The 22,347-nt window shown below is 51.1% G+C and overlaps 2 protein-coding genes across 2 annotated transcripts in view; one reads left to right on the top strand and one right to left on the bottom strand.

Annotated features, from left to right (window-relative positions):
* The window catches only part of LOC141918751 (rab-like protein 2A), a 180,457-nt gene extending 158,712 nt beyond the window's left edge, over nucleotides 1-21,745 (bottom strand). The window contains 6 exon segments of the mRNA XM_074813617.1: nucleotides 18,412-18,526; nucleotides 19,479-19,510; nucleotides 19,513-19,557; nucleotides 20,347-20,484; nucleotides 21,331-21,385; nucleotides 21,611-21,745. Coding sequence (XP_074669718.1) covers nucleotides 18,412-18,526; nucleotides 19,479-19,510; nucleotides 19,513-19,557; nucleotides 20,347-20,484; nucleotides 21,331-21,385; nucleotides 21,611-21,745 — 520 coding nt within the window.
* On the top strand, nucleotides 1,526-15,993 carry LOC141918436 (acrosin-like). The gene is made up of 8 exons (XM_074812948.1): nucleotides 1,526-1,801; nucleotides 1,987-2,100; nucleotides 5,306-5,373; nucleotides 6,082-6,288; nucleotides 6,626-6,923; nucleotides 7,197-7,316; nucleotides 7,785-8,017; nucleotides 15,858-15,993. Exons 1-8 carry the CDS (start codon nucleotides 1,526-1,528, stop codon nucleotides 15,991-15,993), a joined length of 1,452 nt encoding a protein of 483 aa, XP_074669049.1.
* Nucleotides 21,746-22,347: the final 602 nt, after the last annotated feature.

The following is a 22,347-nucleotide window of genomic DNA, read 5'->3' as shown; positions in this document are numbered from 1 at the left end:
GGCTGTCGGGATGGACGCTATGCCAGTCTTTGTGCACGTCACTTTTACTACTTCAGATTTGTTGAATTGGGAGCACTGTGTTGGAACAGAGAGAATCCTGATGGAATGTTCAGCTTTTAGAAACTATTATGCTGACTCACAACACTAACTGGGGGGACATGCAGGCTTTACTGAATACCTTCTTTTACTGCAGAAGAAAGAAGGATGGTACTAGACAAGGTGAAAGAAGAGGGAGGAAGAAGGAATAGGTGGGAGGATCCTAGTCAGTATTTGCCTTTGAGAGAAGATCCGGAGTGGGACACGAATACTGGGCTAGGAAAAACTAAATTGAAGCAATACCAGCAGCTGATGGGGTACAGCATGGGGTCCAAAAAGCAGAGAAATCTGTCTAAACTGTGTGAAGTTAGACAAGAGGCTGAAGAAAGTCCATCAGCTTTTTATGAGAGATTGTGTGAAGTGGCTAAGAAATGGACTGATTTAGATCCGGAAGAGGAGGAAAATGAGAAAGTGTTCAACATGTCGTTTATAGGTCGGCCATTGCAAGATACAAGAAAAAAGTTACAGAAAGTAGATGGAGCAGGGGGAATGTCTGTTTCCCAGTTGATTGAAATTGCTTATAAGGTACATAATAATAGAGAGGTAAAGAAGGAAAAGAAGGGACAGCAAAAAAAGAAACTGCAGGGTTCTCTCTTAGCTGCAACAATTGTAGACAGATGAGGTGGGATGAGACAATGAGGAAGAGGAGGTTGTGGGGGAAGGGGTAGAGGGGGTCCTGAAGCAAGACCGGGATACGGAGCATGAAAAGGCCCTCCTCGGGGCTTGAATCAGTGTGCTATTTGCAGGCAGGAAGGACACTGGACAAATGAATGTCCAAGTAAAGAAAGAAAACGGAGAGGAGAACAGATGAGGAACGACAACCTTACAATGTTGGAGGATTTGGATAATGAATGAAGGGGACAGGGGGAGGATATTAAAGCATCCCCAGCAGATCCCCTGGTTCCAGTAAAGCTGGGGAATGATGGACTGGTAGGAGCTGATACTAATGAAAATTGTCTGGAAGCAACAATCAGCATGTTGATCAGGTGATTGCACACCAGGTGAATGAACCCAGTTTTGGGACAACAAACACACCCGCACACCCTGAATGCACACCAACACACACACACAGACACTCACTGGCTGCACAGCAACACACACACTCCCATGGACTGCACTCCTCAGCCTTCCTGCTGCCACTGCTCCCAGCCTCTTGCTGCTTCATCCCCTTCAGTTGCTCCACACTGGAACCCTATCCCAAACCCACCAGACACCCCCTCCGCCCCCAACTAATCAAGCTCAGCCCTAGAGCTACCCTGCAGCTTTGGCCCAGTGACATCTCTGGCTAACAGAGTGCTGGGGTAGCCAGCTGTGGGTTAGAGAGATGACCAGCCCTGCTAAGAGTGCAGGTCAGTGGAGCCTGTGCTCTGTACTGCATGTCCAAGCTGAGGCCTCTTGACAGAAAGCTGGACTTGGTCAGGGTGGGACCATGACACAGCATCATCTCCAGAGCCACAACAGCTCCCTTAAAACCATGGTGAAGAAGCAGCAAAGGGCACGCCACAGTGTCCAGAGATCCCAGCTCAGCTGGAGGCGTGCGGTTCACCCCTGGGTGGGAACAGAGCTGGGAACTGCAGCACCATCACTTGCCAGGGGCCAGGAGCGCAGCAAGAGGAGGTTGGGATGGATGGTCCTGGCAGCCTCAGAGGCAGGACCTTGTGCCGCCAGTGCAGAGTGGACATGCCTAGGTGGGAAGCAGCTCAGGGTATGCATGCTTGAGCACCTCCAGGTCCTTCATGACTCCGGGAGGTGGAAATGTGGCCGGTGGTTGGCAGGCCTGGTCCTCTTGTAAGGTCTGTCAGGGATGCTGGGGCTGATCAATCAGGGGGGCTGCAAGCACATGCCATCCACATGACTGAAAGGGTCTCTCTCCTCTTGCTCATGAGCTAGGCCAGCTTCCCTTCTGCCATTGCTAGCAGCCAGGCTTCTGGAATCACCCCCTCCCGCCCCGGGTACAGAGCAGGGCTGCACAGAAAAGGGTTTGGAATCACTCTCAAAGAGAAGGTAAGATGGACTGTAGTGATTAGGTGCAGGGCTCAGTCCAACAGCCAAACCAACCAGCTGTTTGCTTATGTGTGAGTAGCTCCTTGATCCCCCCTTCTCTCCATTTTCCGTGCTTAACATCCCCCTCATCTTCCTCGACTCCTCCCTTTCTCCGCCCTTATCTCCTCTCCCACAAGGGACCCACCCCTGGTTGTTTTTACCCCTTGCTCCCAGGTTTGCTCCATCTGTGAACAGATTTGGTGTTTCAGGTGCTGTTAGCTAGGTCACCTTGGACTTCCATGGCATTCCTCATGTGGTTTCCTGGGTACTGCTGTCCCTGCCAGATTCCTCTCCCTAAAATGACCCCATCTCTTCCTCCAATTATCTGTGAAGTGTGGCCATCTCCCACATCATTCTCCCTTAACCATCTGCAAAATCTGGTGCTGGAATAGCAGAGTATCCACAAAAGACAAGATGCTGTCACAGTAGAGACGGACACGACAAACATCAGATTGTGTAAAATGACCAAAATGGCCACAATGGCTACAGAGGCTACTTTATTGTTCTAACAAGCCTTTTTATAACCTTCAAAGTAGGTGTTCATACAGGATTGGTTTACTTTAGTAACTAAGAGTTCATGATTGGGTGTTAGTTTCTCGGCTGAATCATCAGGACAGTTCTTCTTATCTTATTTCTCTAATCTTGTTTCCATGGCACTTCTCGGGACTTTCCGGCCTCTCATGGATACACTGGAATCTCGTCAAGCTTAAATTCTTCTTCAATTAGACTAGAGGTAGACCCGCTGCCTCCCCCGACAAGATGCCTTCTCTCAGGCCGCCTTCACAGAATCACAGAATCATCTAGGTTGGAAAAGACCTTGAAGATCATCCAGTCCAACCATTGACCTAACACTGACAGTTCAACTACACCATATCCCTCAGCGCTAAGTCAACCCGACTCTTAAACACCTCCAGGGATGGGGACGCCACCACCTCCCTGGGCAGCCCATTGCAATGCCTAACAACCCGTTCTGTAAAGAAATACTTCCTAATATCCAGTCTAAACCTTCCCTGGTGCAACTTGAGGCCATTACCTCTTGTCCTATTGCTTGTTACTTGGTTAAAGAGACTCATCCCCAGCTCTCTGCACCCTCCTTTCAGGTAGTTGTAGAGGGCGATGAGGTCTCCCCTCAGCCTCCTCTTCTCCAGACTAAACACCTCCAGTTCCCTCAGCCGCTCCTCGTACGACCTGTGCTCCAGACCCTTCACCAGCTTCGTTGTCCTTCTTTGGACACGCTCAAGTCATTCAACGTCCTTTTTGTAGTGAGGGGCCCAAAACTGAACACAGTATTTGAGGTGTGGCCTCACCAGTGCCGAGTACAGGGGCAATATCCCTTCCCTGTCCCTGCTGGCCACACTATTGCTGATACAAGCCAGGATGCCATTGGCCTTCTTGGCCACCTGGGCACACTGCTGGCTCCTGTTCAGACGGCTGTCAATCAACACCCCCAGGTCCCTCTCTGACTGGCAGCTCTCCAGCCACTGCTCCCCAAGCCTGTAGCGCTGCTGGGGGTTGTTGTGGCCCAAGTGCAGCACCCGGCATTTGGCCTTATTGAAACTCCTACAGTTGGCCTCAGCCCATCGCTCCAGCCTGTCCAGGTCTCTCTGCAGAGCCTCCCTACCCTCGAGCAGATCAACACTCCCACCCAACTTGGTGTCATCTGCAAACTTACTGAGGGTGCACTCGATCCCCTCGTCTAGATCATCAATAAAGATGTTAAACAGGAGTGGCCCCAAAATCAAGCCCTGGGGGACACCACTCATGACCAGCTGCCAACTGGATTTAACTCCATTCACCACAACTCTTTGGGCCCGGCCATCCAGCCAGTTTTTTACCCAGCAAAGTGTGTGCCCATCCAAGCCGCGAGTAGCCAGTTTCGCCAGGAGAATGCTGTGGGAAATGGTGTCAAAGGCCTTACTAAAGTCAAGGTAGACAACGTCCACAGCCTTTCCCTCATCCAATAAACGGGTCACCCTGTCGTAGAAGGAGATCAGGTTTGTCAGGCAGGACCTGCCTTTCATAAACCCATGCTGACTATGCCTGATCCCCTGGTTGTCCATTATATGACTTTTAATGGCACTCGAGATGACCTGCTCCATGACCTTCCCTGGCACCGAGGTCAGACTGACAGGTCTATAGTTTCCTGGATCCTCCTTCCTGCCTTTCTTGTAGATGGGTGTCACATTTGCCACCCTCCAGTCCAATGGGACCTCCCCAGTTAGCCATGACTTCAGGTAAGTCATGGAAAGTGGCTTGGCACGCACATCTGCCAACTCCCTCAGCACCCTTGGGTGTAACCCATCCAGTCCCACAGACTTGTGTGCATCAAAGTGGTGTAGCAGGTCTCTGCCTGCTCTAAGCAGATTTGGGGCACCACTTTCAGGTCAATGTTCAGAAACCGAAGCAGCCTTGAGTCCAGTTTGGGGGCCAGTCCTGGTGCCTCTGAAGCCGTGCTACACCTCAAGGGCCCTGAGAGCAGCTGTTCCATATTCAGACAGAGCCTTCCCTGGCATCCTAGGGACCAGTTTGGGCGCTCAGCTGTGTGTCTTATGTCTATCCACACAAGCCAGGATGCCAGCAGGAAGCTCCCACACCTTTCATGAGCTTTGAGGCTGCCACTCTTCAAGCCACGGCCTCCAGGGACCCAGCCCTGCTTGACAAATGCAACGCACGCGGCTGGCTCCTGCTTCTCTCCCGTGACTGCCCTACTCCAGCACATGAGCATGGCTCCACCGTACGGCTGCAGAAGGCAGACTGACGAGCTGTGACCAATTCAGGATGTACCAAAGACATGGACAATGGCATGTGGAGCTGAGAGCAGGAGCAACCTTCTCTGTTCAGGGCTTGCAGTTGCATGTCCTTGGCCACACGTACCAGGTGCCACAACTGCCCTTGTCGGTGCTGGCCCAGAACAGCAAAAGAACTCACAGACAGCAAGGACAGGAAGCCTGCCAGAGACTGTCGCTGGGGCTGACATGGCCAGTGTGGACAGTGCTGCATCTGTGCTGCACAGCGCTTTGTGCGGGAAGGCTGACACTACTTGGATCTGCTTGGGCTGGCACATCACTGCTTGCCTGCCGCGGCTGTAACCAGATCGGCTCTGCAACACCCAAATGTGCATACTGCCTGTAGGACTTATGTTCTCTGGTGTATGTTTTTTGGGAAGGACCCGGTGGCAAAGGGCTGCAGAGAGCAGGGTGGCAGTGAACATTCCAAAGAGGCTGTGGTGCCACAGTGGGTTTTTTCCTGCTAGCCATTAGCAGGCAGTGCTCAGAGACGGGCACTGCTGCCTGTCACAGGGCCTGCACACCCCATCCCGCAAGCAGAGCATTCAGCGGGGCTCTGTCGGGGGTGACCGATCCCAGCTTCTGCTTCCCCTCCTGCTTGGAAGCCCCCATGTTGTGGCCCCCTACCGAGAGGCCACTGTGCCCAGTACCTGGAACCAGCTGTGACCCTGTGACATCAGCCTTGTTGCCAAGGACACCATGGGCAACATGAGCCCTGCAGGCACTCTGTGGCAGCGAGCCCTCCGTTCTTGCAGCTGGCACATGCCATTGGCAGCGATGATTTTGCTTCCCCTCCTCATCCTGTTGGCCCTGTGCTGGCATGCGCACGGCGCATAGGACACCCGTGGATAAGTGGGACAAGTGTCTGGGAGGGAGCTTGGGCACCCTGATGGAGTTCCCTGGAGGGTGCCTGCTTGTCCCCCATGGCCACACCACAGCTTCCCCAGCCCCACGTGGGAGCCTCGGTTCCTTGCAGCACCCGGGCTGCTGGCACAACTCGCCTGCAGGTCTAAAGCAGAAATGTGGGCGGACACCTGTCCTCCCCACGGGGCTCCCTGGCCTCGCTGTCCATGCAGCGCCTCGTGGGGAGGGCAGACGGCTGACCTTCAGCCAGAACAGCAGCGACCCATTGAGTAAGACACTAATGAATTTCCAGTTACAGAGGGACCTGTGGGCTCCGGCCAATGGCTTCTGGCTATGAAACCTTGCACGTGGTGGGGGGCACAGACACCCAGCCAGGGGCCTGGCCCTGGATCGTCAGCATTGAGGGTCCCTGGGCAGCAGAGACAGGGCATATATGTGGAGGGTCCCTCATCAGTCCACAGTGTGTCCTCACAGCAGCCCACTGCTTCACCAAGGCCAGGTAAGGAGGGGAAGGAACGCGGATATCCCCACAGCACTCGCAGGTGCCCCCTTCGCAGCACCACGAGCTACTCCCATCCCCGTTCCTTGTGGTACGCCCAGTGCCTGGGCACTGCAGAACCTGGCTGAGAGGCGGCTCAGGAGAGGGCTGGGCTCAGGCCATGGCTTCCTAGCAGGCTCCAGCTCGACATGTCTTGGGCCCAAGGCATGCTAGGGCAGTTGCACCCTCCATAGCGCTGCTTTCCTGTCTCCTGTGTGAAGCAGAGGGCACGGAACTGCTGGGCTGCTGCAGCATGTGGCTGGGCTCCCTCTGAACCCTCTCCCCATCTGCCTTCCAGGCACATCACCATGTGGCGCGTAGTGATCGGGGCCACTCAGTTGACTCAGCTGGGCCCGGAGGCCCAAGTGCGAAATATTAAGCGTCTGCTGGTTCATGAACACTACAGCAGCGTCTCGGAGAGGAACGACATTGCATTGCTGGAATTGGACCAGCCTGTCCAGGGCAGTGACTCTGTACAGCTTGCCTGTGTGCCCGACGCCTCGCTGCGAGTGTCAGAGCTGACAACCTGCTATGTCAGCGGTTGGGGGTCCATCAATGCAAGATGTGAGTTTCTAAAGACTGCTCGTGTCCTGAGGGCAAGCTCGGCACTCTGGGGAGATGGGTTGGGCTTCCTGACAGCAGAGGCGAGAGCCAGAGTCTGGCTGCGGGGATGTATGCCCATAGAGAGAGGTGCCTAGCCCAGGGTCCAAGGCGAGACAGAAGGGAAACGCAGTACAATGTCTCTCACAATGCAAAGCCAAGCCCCAAGGAAGGGATTCATCCAGACAGGGCAGGAGACCTGGCAATAAGCTGTTGGGTGTTAATTCCTTTCTGTGCTCACAGCTGGAGGATCAACGGATATCCTGCAGGAGGCCAAGGTCCGCCTCATCAATGTCAACTTCTGCAACAGCAGCCGGTGGTACAGAGGGGCCATCCACCCCCACAACCTGTGCGCTGGCTATCCGCAGGTCGGCATTGACACCTGCCAGGTAGAAGCCTGTGACAAGGCAGCGCCCAGCGCCACAGGCAGCCCCGGCACATCCCAGCGCAGCCGTTGCGTGGCAAGTTGCCCTCCCACTGCTGGGTCCCGGCCACTGGCAGGGGTTACCTCCCTTTCCCCAGCTGCAGGTCCTTGCCCACGGCCCCACTTGTCCCAGAGGCCCGGGACTCTGCCCAGAAAGCCCATCCAGTGCTCATGGCAGCCCCGAGGTCAAGATCCCAATACCAAAATATTCCTCTTGCACACATCCAGCATCACTGTGCGGAGATGAGAGCCCTACCCCACAGGCCCACAACCCCCTCCCAGACAAGGTCCCGTCGACCCCAGCACCTGAGCAGAGCCTCTCTGTGCAGAGGATACAGCTCTGGGGGGTGCTGGCAAGAGAGAAGGAGCCAGCCCCAGTGCTGCCAGCAGCCACCCGACACCACCTGAACCCTCCCTCTCTCCTCCACTGCAGGGTGACAGCGGTGGTCCTCTTGTGTGCAAAGACAACGATGCTGACTACTTCTGGCTTGTTGGAGTGACCAGCTGGGGGAGAGGCTGTGCGAGAGCAAAACGGCCTGGAGTCTACACCTCCACTCAGCACTTTTATGACTGGATCTTGGTACAGATGGGACTGCACCCAGCAGTAACAGCTACTCCAACGTCACGGCCAGTCTTCACCTCAACCCCTTTCAGAGGCCAAGGCCAGTACCAATGCAAGCGGACAGGTTTACGCCCTGTCCTTTTCAACGTCAGAAGGTGGTGGAATTCTTTAATCTGCTGCAGGAGCTCCTGCAGGTCCTACAGGGGGAAAAGGCTCCAGCAGCAGCATGAGCAGGACCCAGTTCAAGCTGCTGCGCAGCACCACCATCTCCTGCAGAGGCACTGCCTGCTGAGCCAAAGGCAGCCTCAGTGCCAAAGGCCTGCTCGGTCCTGCCCACGCACACAAATGTTCAATTTGAGCCTTCGGGTTCTTGAAATAAAGTTGCCAGTTTTCACAGCTAACCATGCTTCAGTCCAATTCAGTCTCCTGTGCAAGGCAAGGACTTCCATGCCTGCCACCTGCAAAACAAGGCTGCGGGCAGCCAAGACGGGCACAAAGGGAAAGAGTCACTCAGAAGGGCTGGTCAGAGGGGAGGGTGAGGTGTGGTGGGAGAAGGGGGTGAGAGGTCTTGGGGACAGCAGTTGGAAATGCAAAAGTGTCCTACGCCAACTACTGCTGGGATCCCTTTGTGTGTGTGTGTGTGTGTGTGTGTGTGTGTGTGTATGTGTAAAAATTGACACCCCTAAATATACAGAAAAAACAAGTTGGCCGAACCATTAAAATGCATAAACACTGCCAAAGGATGGTGAGTAACCTTGGCTGGACAATGTGTGGTAACTCCACAAATAATGAGGGAGTTAATGGAGAGAACCCGTAAGAGTACACATATGGGAGCTGAAGCTTTAATTGAAGCTGTAAAGGCATATGCTGTAGGAATCAATATGATTGCCAAAAGTGTTACACAACGATGTGAAATTTGTGTCAAAAATAATCCTAAAATGCAAAGGAGATCCCCTCCCAGAGAGGTGAAGAGATTTTATGCCTGGGGAATGCTGGCAAACTGATTTTTCCAAAATACCTAATTGAAATGGATATACGTATTTGTTGGTAACTGTTGATGCTTTTTCAGGATGGCCTGAAGCTTTCTCATGTGGCAACAATAAAGCAAGAGAGGTGGCAAAAATTTTATTAAAAGAAATTCGACTGACGTTTAGGGTAACAGAAGGATTCTCTTCAGATTGTTGCAGAAATAGTTCAAGAAGTGTCAAGATTTTTACAGATTAGGGGGGATTTGCACACTCCATGCAGGCTGCAGTCTAGCAGAAAAGTGGAGAGGATGAATCAGACAACAAAGAGGCAGACTGGAAAATTGTGTCAGGGAACCCAGATGAAGCGGACATAGGTTTTGCCTCTACCATTATTAAGAATTAGAATAACTCCTAGAGTTAGAGAAGGAGTTCTACCATTTGAAATTTTGTGTGGGAAACCTTACACTGCAAATTTAACAAGGAAGGAAACCCAAATGCATCTTAAATGTGATGAGATTTTGAGTGATTACCTCTTGTCTTTGGCAAGAGTTCTCACCTCTCTCCTGTGCGAGGAGGCACTACAGGCATGGCCCTGGGGCTCCGGAGGCCCATGGCCATGCCCCCCAGCAGGTGGGTGTCACCCAGAGTGGGGCAGGTGGGACAGGGAGAGGCACCAGGAGAAGGGGGAGAAAGCAGCACCCAGAGATGGGGTCAGAGAAATAGCAATTTATTGTCTTTTCCTTGAAAAAAGACTTGCTGCAGCCCTGCTAGTGCTGCCAGCGGGGTGACCTCTTGCAGGGCTGTGGAGAGTCTTGGGGGCTGGAAGCCCTCCTCTTCAGGGGACGCCGGGACCCCGCAGTTGAGCGGTCCCTGCCACAGCTGGGAGCGGAGAGGCTGCGCCTGCAGCCCCGGGCAGAGGGATCTGCCACCACCGCCTGCCCCGGCTCCTCCTGGGGCTGCTCCTGCTCTGCCGGGATGGGTGCAGATCGGGGGCGCCGGGGTCCCCCGGTTGAGCTGTCCCTGCCGCTGCCAGGAGCAGAGGGGCTGTGGCTGCAGCCCTGGGCAGAGGGACCTGCCACCAACGCCTGCCCCGCCTCCTCCTGGGGCTGCTCCTGCTCTGCCGGGACGGGCGCAGATCCGGGGCTCCAGGGTCCCCCGGTTGAGCTCTCCCTGCTGCTGCCGGGAGAGGAGGGGCTGTGACTGCAGCCCTGGGCAGAGGGACCTGCCACCGCCGCCTGCCCCAACTCCTCCTGGGGCTGCTCCTGCTCTGCCGGAACAGGAGCCAATGGACGGTGGCTAGGACCCCCGTGGAGGGCAGCTTCCAAGGTGCCGGCTTCCTCCTCCAATTCAGAGCTTCCAGGGCTGCTGGAGGAGGTTGGGCTGGAGTCAGGAGACACCTCCCGGGAGCTGGGGCTGGGGCTGGTTGCGGGCCTGTCGTGCTCCCTTCTGGCAGCGTAGGAGATCAGCATCCTCCAGGCCTCAAAGCTGCACTGGTGCACGATGACATCGATGAGGCCGTGCACCAGCGGTGCCGTGTGTTCCTGGAGGCTGTGCTGCAGCAGCTGGACAATGGGTTCTTCATCCGGACCGCAGATACACAGGGCGTGCAGGACCAGCTTTTCTGTTGTCACTGCCAGCCACCACTGTTCCTCATAGATTCTCTCCAGCTCCTGGCGCAGCCAGGGCAGTGCAGGGGAAAGAAGATGACGGTTTTCTTGGAAAAGCAATGCCCAGACCTCGGGCGGGACGCCAGCCATGGTAGGCCTCTCATCTGTCCCCGCAGCCCCCCGCTCTTCCAGGAACGGCCTTCTCTGCGGATAGGACGGAGGGGATGCCGCAGGGCGATGGGGGCTGCCGTTTGCCACATGGCCGGGAGCTCTGCCTGCCTGGCTGCTGGCCACTGATGGCTGTGCGGTGGGCGTGATGACCTGCTCTAGGTAATCATCTCTTCCCCTCACAGAAAACCTGACCTTCTCCATCAGGCCTCTGCAGAGTGGGCAGTTCAATGTCCTTTTTGCCCACCGCAGCACGCAGCCCAGGCAGAACCGGTGTTGGCATGGCTGCACAAAGGCGACGTCCTTCAGAGCATCCTGGCAGATGGGGCAGATCAACTCTCTCCCAGCGGCCATGTCCATGCTCTGCAGAGGGATGGGGAGAGCTGAGGATGAGGAGCTGCTTCCCCTTGCTGGCGTCACACGCTGGCTGCAAAATGCAGAGGCGCCCCGGTCACTCACTGTCCCGCAGAGGGGAAGAGAGGGGAGGAAGAAATGCCCAGGTCCCTCACGAAGGACACCCTCCAGCTCCCCGAGCTCCTTCGCCCATGCCAGGGGGATGTTTCCCCACGCAACTCACCTCTGCTGCCACAAGCACCTGGCAGTGCCCAGCTGCCTGACCCAGGCAGCGCTGGGGAAACTCAGGGGATGGCTCCGGGATGGGCACCGAGAGCTGCCGATGGCAGCCCCCAAAGCACCACCCAGCACCGGTAGTTGCCTCGCTCGACCCTCCAGACCTCGCAGGCACGCTCAGCAGGAGTCCAGGCACGAACCAGACTAGGCTGGGCTCTGCTGGCGCCCGAATATAAGCAGTGAGGGACGTGAGGTCACAGTCCATCGCTCGCTGACATCACAGCCCACTGCTTGGTGATGTCACAATGGGACGTCTGCCCCCGCGTCACTCACGCCTCCACACACACCTCTGGGACTACTGCAACCCCACTTCCCACTCCCTCTTCTCACCAGTGTCTTCTGCTTGCCATCGGCATTTCATGCCAGTCACCAAGGCCTTGGCTGTGTCTTCTGTGCAGCCCCCTCAGATGCCCCTTGTTGAGGTCTGAAATCAGCCGGCAGCCGGACGCCATGTGGCCGGCGGTTCACCTCCCCGCTCCCCGGTGAAATAGGGGAGGGACAAAAAAAGGAGAATTCGTAGGTTGAATAAAAAGAACCAGTTTACTAAATATAACAAGAGAACCACAGTAGCAATAGTGAGTCCAAAAAGTAACGGGTAAAATGCAGCAGTGGCTTACCGAGCGCGGCAACAGCCCCCCACAGCAACAACACGGCCCGACGGGAAAATGGCGTGAATCCGAGCGAGAGCCCACCCACACCTATTTCCGGGCATGACATCACATGGTATGAAATACTCCAATGAAAGTTAACTCCATCCTGGTCGAAACCAGGACAGTCTCCACCCCTTATTCCATACCATTGACATTATGCTCAGGTTTCCAAATACATCTTAGGGAATCACCCCCCCCCTTTTTTCCCAGGTCTCACAGATATCATTCCCTCAGTCTATGGGCCATCCTTCCACAATGTCTGCTGAGTTCATTTAGTCCATAACTTTGGGTTCCATCTGTCATGACAGTCTATAAGGCTGGAGGGATGAGGCGGAGTTGGCTCAGTCAGTGGAGCAGGAGGCTTTGGATGTGGCACGGGAATGTTGCAAGGCACCAATTGCAATAACAGGGTTATTTGGCAGCCCGGTTCATTGGCTATTCTCACCTAAAATCAAATCTCCCTGAGGCATACATCGGACCTCTCTATCCCTCTGCATTACCCACCAAGTGCACCCATGTCCTTGGGCAAAAGTAATCCCATGCATGGGTTTACCTTTACCCAATGCAGGAGTAACCCAGATGGCCTTCCCCAACATATTGCTAATGCGCACTATGGGGGCTTTATCCCCATCCACGGTATGTAGGAGATTTGATTGAGTTGGGCCAGCCTAGTTGGCAAATCCTCTGGTATTGACTAACCAGGTGACTTTTGCTAAATGCACATCCCAGTGTTTGAAAGTTCCACCACCTATTGCTCTCAGTGTAGTTTTCAGCAATCCATTGTATCGCTCAATTTTCCCAGAGGCTGGTGCATGGTAGGGAATGTGATATATCCACGCAATACCATGCTCTTTGGCCCAGGTGTCTATGAGGTTGTTCCGGAAATGTGTCCCATTATCTGACTCAATTCTTTCTGGCATGTCATGCCCCCATAAGACTTTCTCCTCAAGGCCTAAAACGGTGTTCCGGGCAGTGGCATGGGACACGGCATGAGTTTCCAACCAGACTGTGGCTGCTTCCACCATTGTAAGCACAGTGTTTGCCTTGCCGAGTTTGTGGGAGTGTGATATAATCAATCTGTCAGGCCTCCCCATATTTATATTTTGACCATCGTCCTCCATACCAAATGGGCTTTAACCATTTGGCTTGCTTGATCGCAGCACATGTCTCACATTCATGGATTACCTGTGCAATAGCATCCATGGTTATGTCCACCCCTCGGTCACGAGCCCATCTATATGTTGCATCTCTTCCCTGAGGAGTCATGGACGCAGGGAGCCATAAATTGTTCACCCTTATGTTGCCAGTCCAGATCTACTTGAGACACCTTGATCTAGACAGCCTGATCCGCCTGTTGGCTGTTCTGATGTTCTTCAGTGGCCCGGCTCTTGGGTACATGAGCATCTACACGGCGTACTTTCACAACCAGATTCTCTACCTGAGCAGCCATATCTTGCCATAATTCAGCAGCCCAGACGGGTTTGCCTCTGCGCTGCCAGTTGCTCTGTTTCCACTGCTGTAACCACCCCCACAGCGCATTTGCCACCATCCATGAGTCAGTACAGAGGTAGAGCACTGGCCACTTTTCTCGCTCAGCGATATCCAAGGCCAACTGGATGGCTTTCACCTCCGCGAACTGACTCGATTCACCTTCTCCTTTAGTAGCTTCAGCAACCCATCATGTGGGGCTCCATACAGCTGCTTTCCACCTTCGATGTTTTCCCAAAATGCGACAGGACCCGTCGCTAAACAGGGCACATTGCTTCTCATTATCCGGTAGTTTATTATATGGTGGGGCCTCTTCAGCACATGTTACCTCTTCATCCGGTGCCATTCCAAAATCTTTGCCTTCTGGCCAATTTGTAATCACTTCCAATATTCCCGGACGGCTGGGGCTCCCTATTTGAGCCCATTGTGTGATTAATGCGACCCATTTAGTCCATGTGGCATCAGTTGCATGGTGTGTAGAGGGGACTCTCCCTTTGAACATCCAGCCCAGCACTGGCAGTCGGGGAGCCAGGAGGAGCTGTGCTTCAGTCCCGATCACCTCTGAAGCAGCTCGAACCCCTTCATACACTGCCAGTATCTCCTTTTCAGTTGGAGTATAGCTGGCTTCTGATCCTCTGTATCCCCGACTCCAAAACCCCAGGGGTTGACCCTGAGTCTCCCCTGATGCTCTCTGCCAGAGACTCCAGGTAGGGCCATTCTTCCCGGCTGCCGTGTAGAACACATTTTTAATATCTTGCCCTGTTCGAACTGGCCCGAGGGCTACTGCATGAACTATTTCCTGCTTAATTTGCTCAAAAGCCTGTTGCTGCTCTGGGCCCCATACAAACAAATTCTTTTTCCAAGTCACTTGATAGAGAGGGCTGACAATCTGACTCTACTTTGCAATGTGCAGTCTCCAGAAACCCACAACACCCAAGAAAGCTTGCGTTTCCTTTCTGTTAGTTGGTGGGGACATAGCTGTTATTGTATTACCTCCATTGGAATCTGGCGACGTCCATCTTGCCATTTTACTCCTAAAAACTGGATCTCTTGTGCAGGTCCCTTGACTTTGCCACACTTTATGGCAAAAACAGCTCTCAGAAGGGTTGGGATTATTTTCTCCCCTTTCTCAAAAACTTCTGCTCTATTACCCCATATAATGATGTCACCAATGTACTGTAATTTTCTGGGGCTTCACACTGTTCCAGTGCAGTCTGGATCAGTCCATGGCAAATGGTGGGGCTGTGTTTGCACCCCTGGGACAGTCGATTCCAGGTGTATTGGACACCCCTCCAGGTAAAAGCAAACTGTGGCCTGCATTCTGCTGCCAGAGGGATGGAGAAAAATGCATTGGCAATATCAGTCATGGCATACCACCTGGCCACCTTTGACTCCAGTTCATATTGCAGTTCCAACATGTCTGGCACGGCAGCACTCAGTGGTGGTGTGACTTCATTCAGGCCATGATAGTCCACTGTCAATCTCCACTCTCCATTAGACTTTCGCACTGGCCATATGGGGCTGTTAAAAGGGGAGTGCATCTTGCCGATGACTCCTTGGCTCTCTAGTCAATGAATCAGTTCATGGATAGGGATTACAGAGTCTCGATTGGTGCGATATTGCCGTCAGTGCACGGTTGTAGTGGCAGTTGGCACCCGCTGTTCTTCAACTCTCAGCAATCCCACAACAGAAGGGTCCTCTGATAGACCAGGCAACACAGGCAGCTGTTTAATTCCTTCTGTTTCCATGGCAGCTATACCAAAAGCCCACCAATACACTTTTGGGTCCTTAAAATACGCTCTTCTGAGATAATCTATGCCAAGAATACATGGAGTGTCTGGGCCAGTCACAATGGGGTGTTTTTCCCACTCTTTTCCACTTAGGCTCACCTTGGCCTCCAATACACTCAGCTGTTGAGACCCCCCTGTCACTCCGGAAATACAAATGGGTTCTGCTCCTTCAAAATTTGATGGCATTAGGGTGCATTGCGCACCAGTGTCCACTAGAGCCTTATACTGCTGAGAGAGCCCTACCCCACAGGCTTACTACCCTCTCCCTGACAAGGTTCTGTAGGCCCCAGCACCTGAGCAGAGCCTCTCTGTGCAGAGGATACAGCTCTGGGGGGTGCTGGCAAGAGAGAAGGAGCCAGCCCCAGTGCTGCCAGCGGCCACCCGACACCACCTGAACCCTCCCTCTCTCCTCCACTGCAGGGTGACAGCGGTGGTCCTCTTGTGTGCAAAGACAACGATGCTGACTACTTCTGGCTTGTTGGAGTGACCAGCTGGGGGAGAGGCTGTGCGAGAGCAAAACGGCCTGGAGTCTACACCTCCACTCAGCACTTTTATGACTGGATCTTGGTACAGATGGGACTGCACCCAGCAGTAACAGCTACTCCAACGTCACGGCCAGTCTTCACCTCAACCCCTTTCAGAGGCCAAGGCCAGTACCAATGCAAGCGGACAGGTTTACGCCCTGTCCTTTTCCACACCAGAAGCTGGTGGAATTCTTTAATCTGCTGCAGGAGCTCCTGCAGGTCCTACAGGGGGAAAAGGCTCCAGCAGCAGCATGAGCAGGACCCAGTTCAAGCTGCTGCGCAGCACCACCATCTCCTGCAGAGGCACTGCCTGCTGAGCCAAAGGCAGCCTCAGTGCCAAAGGCCTGCTCGGTCCTGCCCACGCACACAAATGTTCAATTTGAGCCTTCGGGTTCTTGAAATAAAGTTGCCAGAGGGGAAATAAAGTGGTCAGAGGGGAGGGTGAGGTGCGGTGGGAGAAGGGGGTGAGAGGTCTTGGGGACAGCAGTTGGAAATGCAAAAGTGTCCTACGCCGACTACTGCTGGGATCCCTTTGTGTGTGTGTGTGTGTGTGTGTACAATGCACCAGTGAACTTGAAACTGGACTCTCTCGTGACACAGGAGACACAGATCTGGAAAGACCCACGGTTTGCACCGATGACTGGGTAAGGAGCTTGACATCCTGGCACAAATAATACATGGACTTAATTTCCATACTGTTAGTTGAGTTGAGGAATCTAAGCACGTGCTGTGCTTATGAATCTATGGAGTGAAGGTGTGTTTATGTTTCACTGGTAAACATCCAATCCTGATCATCTGGAAAGGCAGAAAAGGACTGGCCTGTGTTCATGTTTATGTAAGCGGTGGTTACGAGTACATGGGTGCTGGTAAAGGCATCGCTCTGTCTAAGTCGATCTGTTTTGCCGTTCACATTAATTGTGTAAGTCTGTGGGTGTGTTTGTGTAGCTGGCTCTTTGGAATGCAGCATAAGTCTCTTGAACGCACACATGGGAACAGCAGCAGCCACATCCATCAGGCTGGGACAGGAGAAGCCTCCTGGGTGTGAGAGTCCACCCGAATCAGCTCTCGTGGACCTGAAAGGAGAAATCCCCCGTGTTCAGAAGTCTGCTGGATCTTGCTGCTCTGTAAAGAATGGGGAAGGAAACCCAAAGCAACTCTGCAGCAGAGATCGCAGTGCGGACAGAGAGGCAGCAGTGTCTGGGCTGTGAAAGCAATGGGGAGTGCTGGCAGCGGGACCTGCACTGTCTAGGAACTGGACCGCCTTCTAACAAAAGGGCAGGAAGGATGCAAGCTCAAAGCTGTCTGAAAAAAGTGATTTGGTGTTTGTTTTCTCCCGTAGGTACCATTAAAGCATCTGGGCAGGACCCTTCTCTGCAGGCCCAAGAGTGGCTTAGCTCTCCTGGCAAGCTTTGCCTTGAAGAAGCATGCAGGAACGGCTCAAAGTTTTGATAGCCAGACAGCCTCTATGCTGGCACGGGAGGATGACTCCAGATGATCCGCCTGTTCCCACAGAAGCCACAGCTGAAGTAGCTCACACTCCAGACGCTTGCCTGTGAGCCCTGCCCCGGCAGCCGCTCCCTACCTCTTTGGGAGAAGCTGGATCAACTGTTCTGCAGACTGGGCCTGTTCATTTCCTAGTCTGGGTGGAACACAGCAAACAAAGGCAAGGCAGAGGACTCCCCGGAGCAGTGTCCACTCACACATGGAACACTAAGAACAGGATTCATCTACATAGAGGTTCTGTCTACAATATGGCTGTCAACATCAAGCCCATTTGCCTCAGACTTCCTGCACAGTCCGTGCAATCCGTGCATTCAAGGCTGGCTTGACACATCCTACAGGAAAGGCTTTTATTAGGCAAGATCAATCACGCCCTAAACCACATCCCGCAACCAAAAGAACTTCCATAGACTACAGTGGGAGCCTGCACACCTTCTTCAGGTGGACACACCTAGTCATATCTGTGATGATTTCTACCATGAATGCCAGCAAGGAAGCCCATGTCTGACACTGTACTGATAGAGAATAGCAGGAGACTGGTCCTGAGGGTATGTGTTCTCTCGCTGATGCTGAGCAGAAAGCATTATGCACTCTCACAGGCAGGATGCAGGAGACAGATCACAACCCAGTCGACAGCAATAATGAGTGCCTAGCTGGCATTCCTAAGAGGAGGGAATCATCCAGTCATCTGCAGAGGAAGGTGAACAACTTTGCCAGCAGGTCTGTTTAGACACTTTAGCACAGAGAAGTACCACGGAACCCCGCAGGCTGAATGAGCAACACAAAGGCAGTTACTGACTGTATGGGGGGGAGGGAAGCCACGTAACAGGTTATGCTCCTTTTCCAGCAAGACATCCTGCAATTTTTCACTAGGTACTGCTCCAATCAGCTTTTGAGTTCCTGCTGGATGAAATGGGCAGTGTGGTAAGGACAGAATTGGAAGGACACCACTTGAATAAACTTTAAATGGATCAAATCAGTGTTTTTAATTGCTAGTAAAACGAAAAGAGCCTGTAAGACAGCATGCAAGGTCAGTAGAGAACCCAGCTATACGTCTGGCAAAATACAGCCCTGAAAGACTAACATTCAAGAACTCATCTGGACCTAACAAATGTATGACATTCGTTCTCAGCCAGGTCAGAATCCTGAGACATTGAAAGAAGATATACTCACCATCAATTTTGTTGGCCACCCCAGTGCAGGGAGTCTCTGGGCAGAATTCTCTCAGCTACTTGTACCAGTTGTTTCAGTTCTTGTAGGTGACTTTCTGCTGTACATTAAACACCCTCTGAAAAAGAGACAGCTGTCATGGGACCAACAGCAAGACATCTCCTGACCAACCCACTGCACCAAACACAAGTACAGAATCCAGAATTTTCCCAGGAGGGTATCAACAAAGGAAACTGGTCTTTGTTAGGATGAAAGAGAAAAGGGAGACTGTATCCAGCAAGCCTTGAAAAATGCAGCCAGACCGTTTCTTTGCATGAGGCAGGAAACAGTCCCTCATTTTCCTTTACATTCTTATTTTGTACTATGACAAGCGCTCTGTCACCCATGACAGTGAACAAGCACTGAGAGATCTGTTCTGCTAAGTCGGGTCAGATGTGAGTCTTCTCTATGTTCACAATTAAAATATCAGTGAAGTTGACTGATTCTCATAAGTGATGAGAAATTGTGGAAAGTTAGAGCAACAGCACAAATCAAGAGACCTAAGTGGGTTAGGAGTCAGGAAACAAGACTGATGTCAGCTAATAAATGGGAAGCACAAAGTACAGGAAAATAGAAAGGGCAGAAGACCAGAGAAGAATGTCTTACGTGGTACCGCTGCAGAACATGTCAGAACAGTTTTGTACTACATCACCCAACAGTCACATCACAGAACAAGACAGGAATGCCCACTTCCTCCCATCATCTCTGACAGAACTGCTTCTAAATAAGTACATGCAGCTGTATGTACCACCTTACTGGAAAGACAGCGACAAACGTAAGGAAATTGAGAAGACAGCAAAGCCAGGGAATACAGTAAGAGTGCTATCAGGAAAGACAGAAGAGAGCTAAACATACCCAACGACACTGGTTTTATCTGGTGAGAGAAGAATATAGGAAAGTTTTTTAAACCACTGGAAGAGACAAGAAATATAAGGCAGCGTAATCATAAAACGTAATATACAGGACAAGTGTCAACTGGGACTGTTATTTGACAGAATTCCACCAGATCACAGCTGCGACACTACCCTTACCATGATACAAGCAGGAGCCTTATGGTAATAGGTGCATTCATGCTCTGGAACCTCTCCTGTCCAGCCGTGTCCCAGAAGTCTGTACACACACAAAAAAAGGCTTAGAATGACACAACTTTCCGAGTCCTGTTTTCCTCACAAGTTAAAGTCAGGATGCAAAGCCCAGTCCATCTACTCAGGGTCACAAATGAGGTTTCACCTCACTAATTTGAAAGATTCCAGGGCTAAGAGATTATGCAAAACTAGGACCTTTTCTTAGCTAGGCTTAGCTGTGAGTTGTGCAGACACTGAACATCGCTATAAACATACTAGCAAAGAGAAGTCATCAGTAGACATAAATATCCTGTAACATAGTTTGCTACATCACCACATGTGAGGCTTGACTTTCCTAATTTACACCAGTAAGTTCTTACAGAAGAATAAATCTTTTTGACTCAAGGCTTCTGATTTACACCAGGGCAAACGGAAGTGCATGAGGCCCATCTTATCTTAATAAAGTTTGTCAGCTACTGTTAAGTGCATTAATGGCAGATATAATAATAATATGTTAGTATGGTATTACAAGATAACAATATCAGATCTGGATTGAAAGGGGAAATAGATTGTTTGTCATTAAGCCATTTACACCACCATTCTCAGCAATCAGTCGGTTGCAGTGTGCTCCAATTTCAGCTGCTTTTTAATTAAAAGAACAAATCAAATCACAGCTAAAACGAAATCAGAAGCACCCACTTTGGGGAAAAAAGTTTTCAAAGGATGGCTTTAACATACACTGTTACGTTCAATTTTAGGTGATACAAGGTCACACATAAGGTATAATTTCTTAAAAAAAAAATCACACCTTAAAGTACACACAAAATAAAATCACACCTGAAACTATGTGGGGAGCGTTTTTTCTCCTTCAGTTCCCAGATTCTTCCATGGTACAACGGTGTTTGTCCGCAGATGCACAGTTTGTAGAAGACAGTGCCAACAAAGCACCAATCACAATGCAAATACCCCTTGCCTAAATGATTCCCATTAACATTTGTTAAAAAATATTCCGTTTTTAAACAAAGATAGCCAGTTTAAAGGTATTTAGACTACAGCTGTCAGCACTATTTTCATTTTCAAGCTGAAGTGCCCTCTGCTGGCCACGATTCCAAATGCCTTTGCTCATACGTTCCGTACGTAACTTTTTCTGAACATGAAACTTTGTTAGAAGAGGGCAGACTCCTATAACGATGTATCATTTCATTGTTGAAAATTATTTTCCTTTTTACATCAACAGGATCTGCATTAGGGAAAATTCTAAAGGGTGTTTAAACTTTGCGCCAAGAATCAAAACTTCGTTGGCCTTGCTCAGGTGCTCTACAGATGCCTATAGACTTGAGAGCTGCTTCCTCTGTTTCCCTGAAGCTTTGCGGCAGTCTAGTTCTTCAGAAGCTCAGCGGGCGTAAGAGGAGACTTCTCTGTCTTTGAAGACAGAGGACAGCTTCAGCCAAAGACCACTAGCTTTGTGAAGCAGCAATGAACTCTTGAGAGGTACCTGCCTGGACCTGAGGAAGAACAAGTTACTCCCAAGGTGCTCCATCTTTTCCTGCTCTTACCTTGCCATCCAGATGCTTCATGAGGAAAACAACGCAGAGGGCACATGTTTTCTTTCCCCTAAAGACTACAAGCCAAAAAATGGGCCTTGTTTTAGGGTAGGGTGTTTTCTCTGGTAGAGATGAACAACAGGACTGAGGCAGTGAGAAGGATCAGTAATGCTATGACCCAGAATTAAAACTTAAAACTGATCTCAAGCTGCCCCTATAAATCTTTTATTTTCTTACCATTATCATTAGTTAGACTTGTATAATCAAACAAATACCATCCTTCAAAGGGCAGGTGGAGAAATCGGCTTTCATGCTTGCTAACCGAAAGGCCTGATAAAGGAGACAAAGTATTAAGATGCATCCAGATCATTAAGCCTTTGTCTTCAAAGGATTTTCATCATTAGCAAGTTACTTTTCATAGAATTTTTGGACGCATGTTAAAAATATTTAATTCTCTTCACATTTAACATAAAGCTCAAGCACTACAGAAAACTAATTTTCAGTGATTTGCTAAATCTAAAGCAGTTTTAGGATATCAGTCTTCTAGTGCATTACATGAACTTTAATATCATCAGTGAAGGTGGGGGAGGCATAGTCAGGCTTAGTAGGCTTAGCCAAATTACAGCCACCGGCATTCAACCACATGCCAATAGTTGCAAGCTTTCTGGATCTCTGATGCAACTGTACCATCTCCGATGCTACTGTACGATAAGTCACTTTTTTTAAATGTAGCCATAAAACCAAGGTCAAACTGATATTCACAGAGCTAAAATGACCTTGGAATAATTAAAAGATGAACAGGTACACTTCATTTTTTCTGCGAATTTAGACATACACATTAAAAAAAATACTCATTTTAGTTCTGCTTTTCTAGCAATAGGTGGCACTATCAAATGCCACTTCCATAATTATCTGCTGTTGCACCGTATCATTCTATATTCAAGGGGAAGAACTGCAAGGAAACATGGATAAGGTTATTTTCCTTTCTGCTTCCCCTAAAGAACAGAAAATGTATCTTGCAGGTTTTTTGCTTTCTGTTTTAAACTGTAATAATGCTCAAATACATTTTAACAACAGTTAGAAACCTGAGAGAAATATGTTATTGTTTTTGTAATTACCATAAGGCAGCTGAAACGCCTCAGAATAGGATATGAATTAAACCCAGACTAATTCTATAGAAAATCTCATGAGATTATCAGATCTCAGGCAAATGATGAACTACAGCACAACTGCCGTGAAGCGCACATCACATACAGCACCACGGCCACGCGCACACGGACGCAGCAACTTCC

Source organism: Strix aluco, chromosome Z (assembly GCF_031877795.1).
Source record: "Strix aluco isolate bStrAlu1 chromosome Z, bStrAlu1.hap1, whole genome shotgun sequence".
Lineage (NCBI taxonomy): Eukaryota > Metazoa > Chordata > Aves > Strigiformes > Strigidae > Strix > Strix aluco.
The sequence above is the reverse complement of the archived record's forward strand: the minus strand, read 5'-3'. Positions and strand labels throughout refer to the sequence as shown.

Coding starts and splice junctions, on each gene's coding strand:
- LOC141918436 (XM_074812948.1), top strand. CDS start 1,526: ATGACACAGCATCATCTCCAGAGCCACAACAGCTCCCTTAAAACCATG. Junction 5,374..6,081: donor AAAGAGGCTGTGGTGCCACA/GTGGGTTTTTTC, acceptor ATGAATTTCCAG/TTACAGAGGGACCTGTGGGC. Junction 6,289..6,625: donor CACTGCTTCACCAAGGCCAG/GTAAGGAGGGGA, acceptor TCTGCCTTCCAG/GCACATCACCATGTGGCGCG.